Below are 1,667 nucleotides of genomic sequence, written 5' to 3'. Positions count from 1 at the left end.
GTGTCATAAATACAAACTCTGAATGCAGCGCTTGTCTGTTGAACATCGATTTTGTCAGAGTTCGTGTTTTGTGTGTTGATCGATGTTGTAGCTTGCTTTGAGCGGCGATTAAAAGTTGAGTTTATGATTGCTGAGCAACCAAGCACCTCAATTTTCAATCCATTTATGTGTTCGCTTAACTCTTTTGCAGTGCATTGTTGGTCCAATCGACCAACGTAAAAAACTTTTCTTTTTGGCGAAGGTTTCATCGCTTTCAAATTTGTTTGTTTATCAGTTTGGGTGCCTATAACTGTTTTCATATTTGCTATGTTAGTGTTGTGTGTTTTTTTCTTTGTTTTCAACATGTTGATGTTCGCCACGTGTTGAACATTCGCCACGTGTTGAACATTCGCCACGTGTTGAACATTTGCCACGTGTTGAACATTCGCCACGTGTTGAACATTCGCCACGTGTTGAACATTTGAGCTCTTTTTAATTTTACGTTTTACAATCTCTGACCAGTCAGATTGCTTGCTCGATTCGGTCTTGCAATCGGATTGCTGCTTTCTTTCTACTTTTGGCCTATTGTTAATAGCCGCATCATTTACTATTTCTCGGAAGATGTTTCTTTCTTCAATAAATAGTTCTTCTAATTTTTTTAACTTTTCGTCAAGAATTGACTCAAATTTAGCTTTTTTTGAGCTTGGAATTTTAAAAAGGTTGAGAGCAGCATACTGAGGCAATTTGCTTTCAATTTTGTTGCTCAGAATTGTTTTTATTGTTAGTATTAAATCACTAACCTTGTCCTTTTTAGAGTTTCCAGAACTGTTTGGCTTTATTTTATCATCTTTTTCTAGATTTAACGCATCTAGATCGCTGGTAAGTATTTTTTTTGCTATTCTAATATCTTCACAATTGTAGAAATCCATTATTTCGTAAATGAATTCCGCATCATCAATTTTGTCAGAATTATTAAATAAATAACACAATAACTCGTTAATGCAAACCGCTCGCGACATCGTACCGGAAACAGTTATATATATATATGTATTGACTTTAATAAATTGTTAAACTAGCAAACTCATTATTTTGCATCATGCTCGCGTTTCTATTTTTTACTACATGCTACCACAATTTTTCAGCCAAGCCAGCTGAACATTTCTACTAACCAGAAGACCAATTTATCGAATAAACACATTAAAAAATTTTTTTTTAATTTATTAAACAAATCAGTCAGCTGTTCATTTTGAATTAACATTAATCAAATCAGGCTTTCAATCGTCGTAACTGATCTGCTCTTTCCAAAAGATTTTGAGAGGCAGATTTCTCAGTAGGCTGGTGTTTAAATTCAGGAGAATCACTAGGAAAATCTGTGATGTTGTGTTTGGGATTTTTATTGAGGTAAGGTGTCCACACTCCTTGGATACTGGGCGTGTCTGTTCTCCAGGTCTTCACCAGTCTGTGCTCACTGGAGCCAGATATGTTCTTTAGGTGTTCCACCCACTGGCATATTTCTTCGACTGACTTGTCAGATATTGGAATCTTTTGCTCGTTGCCATTTACTGTGAAAAGAAGTATGGTGTTAGTTGCTGTGGTTTGCAGAATGTTGAAATATTATTTAGGTCTCTCATTGTATTATAAAATTTTATAGAGTATTACAGAGCTGCAAATATTGCAAGCATAAAAAT

General features: G+C 35.1%; 2 protein-coding genes across 2 annotated transcripts in view; both read right to left on the bottom strand.

Moving 5' to 3' along the window:
• Nucleotides 1-17: 17 nt before the first annotated feature.
• HELRODRAFT_184609 (hypothetical protein) lies at nt 18-908 on the bottom strand (the record flags this gene model as incomplete). The annotated part of the gene is made up of 1 exon (XM_009014946.1): nt 18-908. A coding segment is annotated over one exon (891 nt), but the record flags the coding sequence as incomplete, so codon positions are not given.
• A 337-nt stretch (nt 909-1,245) lies between these two features.
• The window catches only part of HELRODRAFT_184608 (hypothetical protein), a gene marked incomplete at both ends in the record, with an annotated part of 990 nt that continues 568 nt past the window's right edge, over nt 1,246-1,667 (bottom strand). Inside the window, one exon of the mRNA XM_009014945.1 lies at nt 1,246-1,568. Coding sequence (XP_009013193.1) covers nt 1,246-1,568 — 323 coding nt within the window. The remainder of the gene's footprint in view (nt 1,569-1,667) is intronic.

Source organism: Helobdella robusta (assembly GCF_000326865.2).
Source record: "Helobdella robusta unplaced genomic scaffold HELROscaffold_1426, whole genome shotgun sequence".
In the NCBI taxonomy this organism is placed as follows: Eukaryota; Metazoa; Annelida; class Clitellata; order Rhynchobdellida; family Glossiphoniidae; genus Helobdella; species Helobdella robusta.
This window is presented reverse-complemented; position numbering and strand designations above follow the sequence as displayed.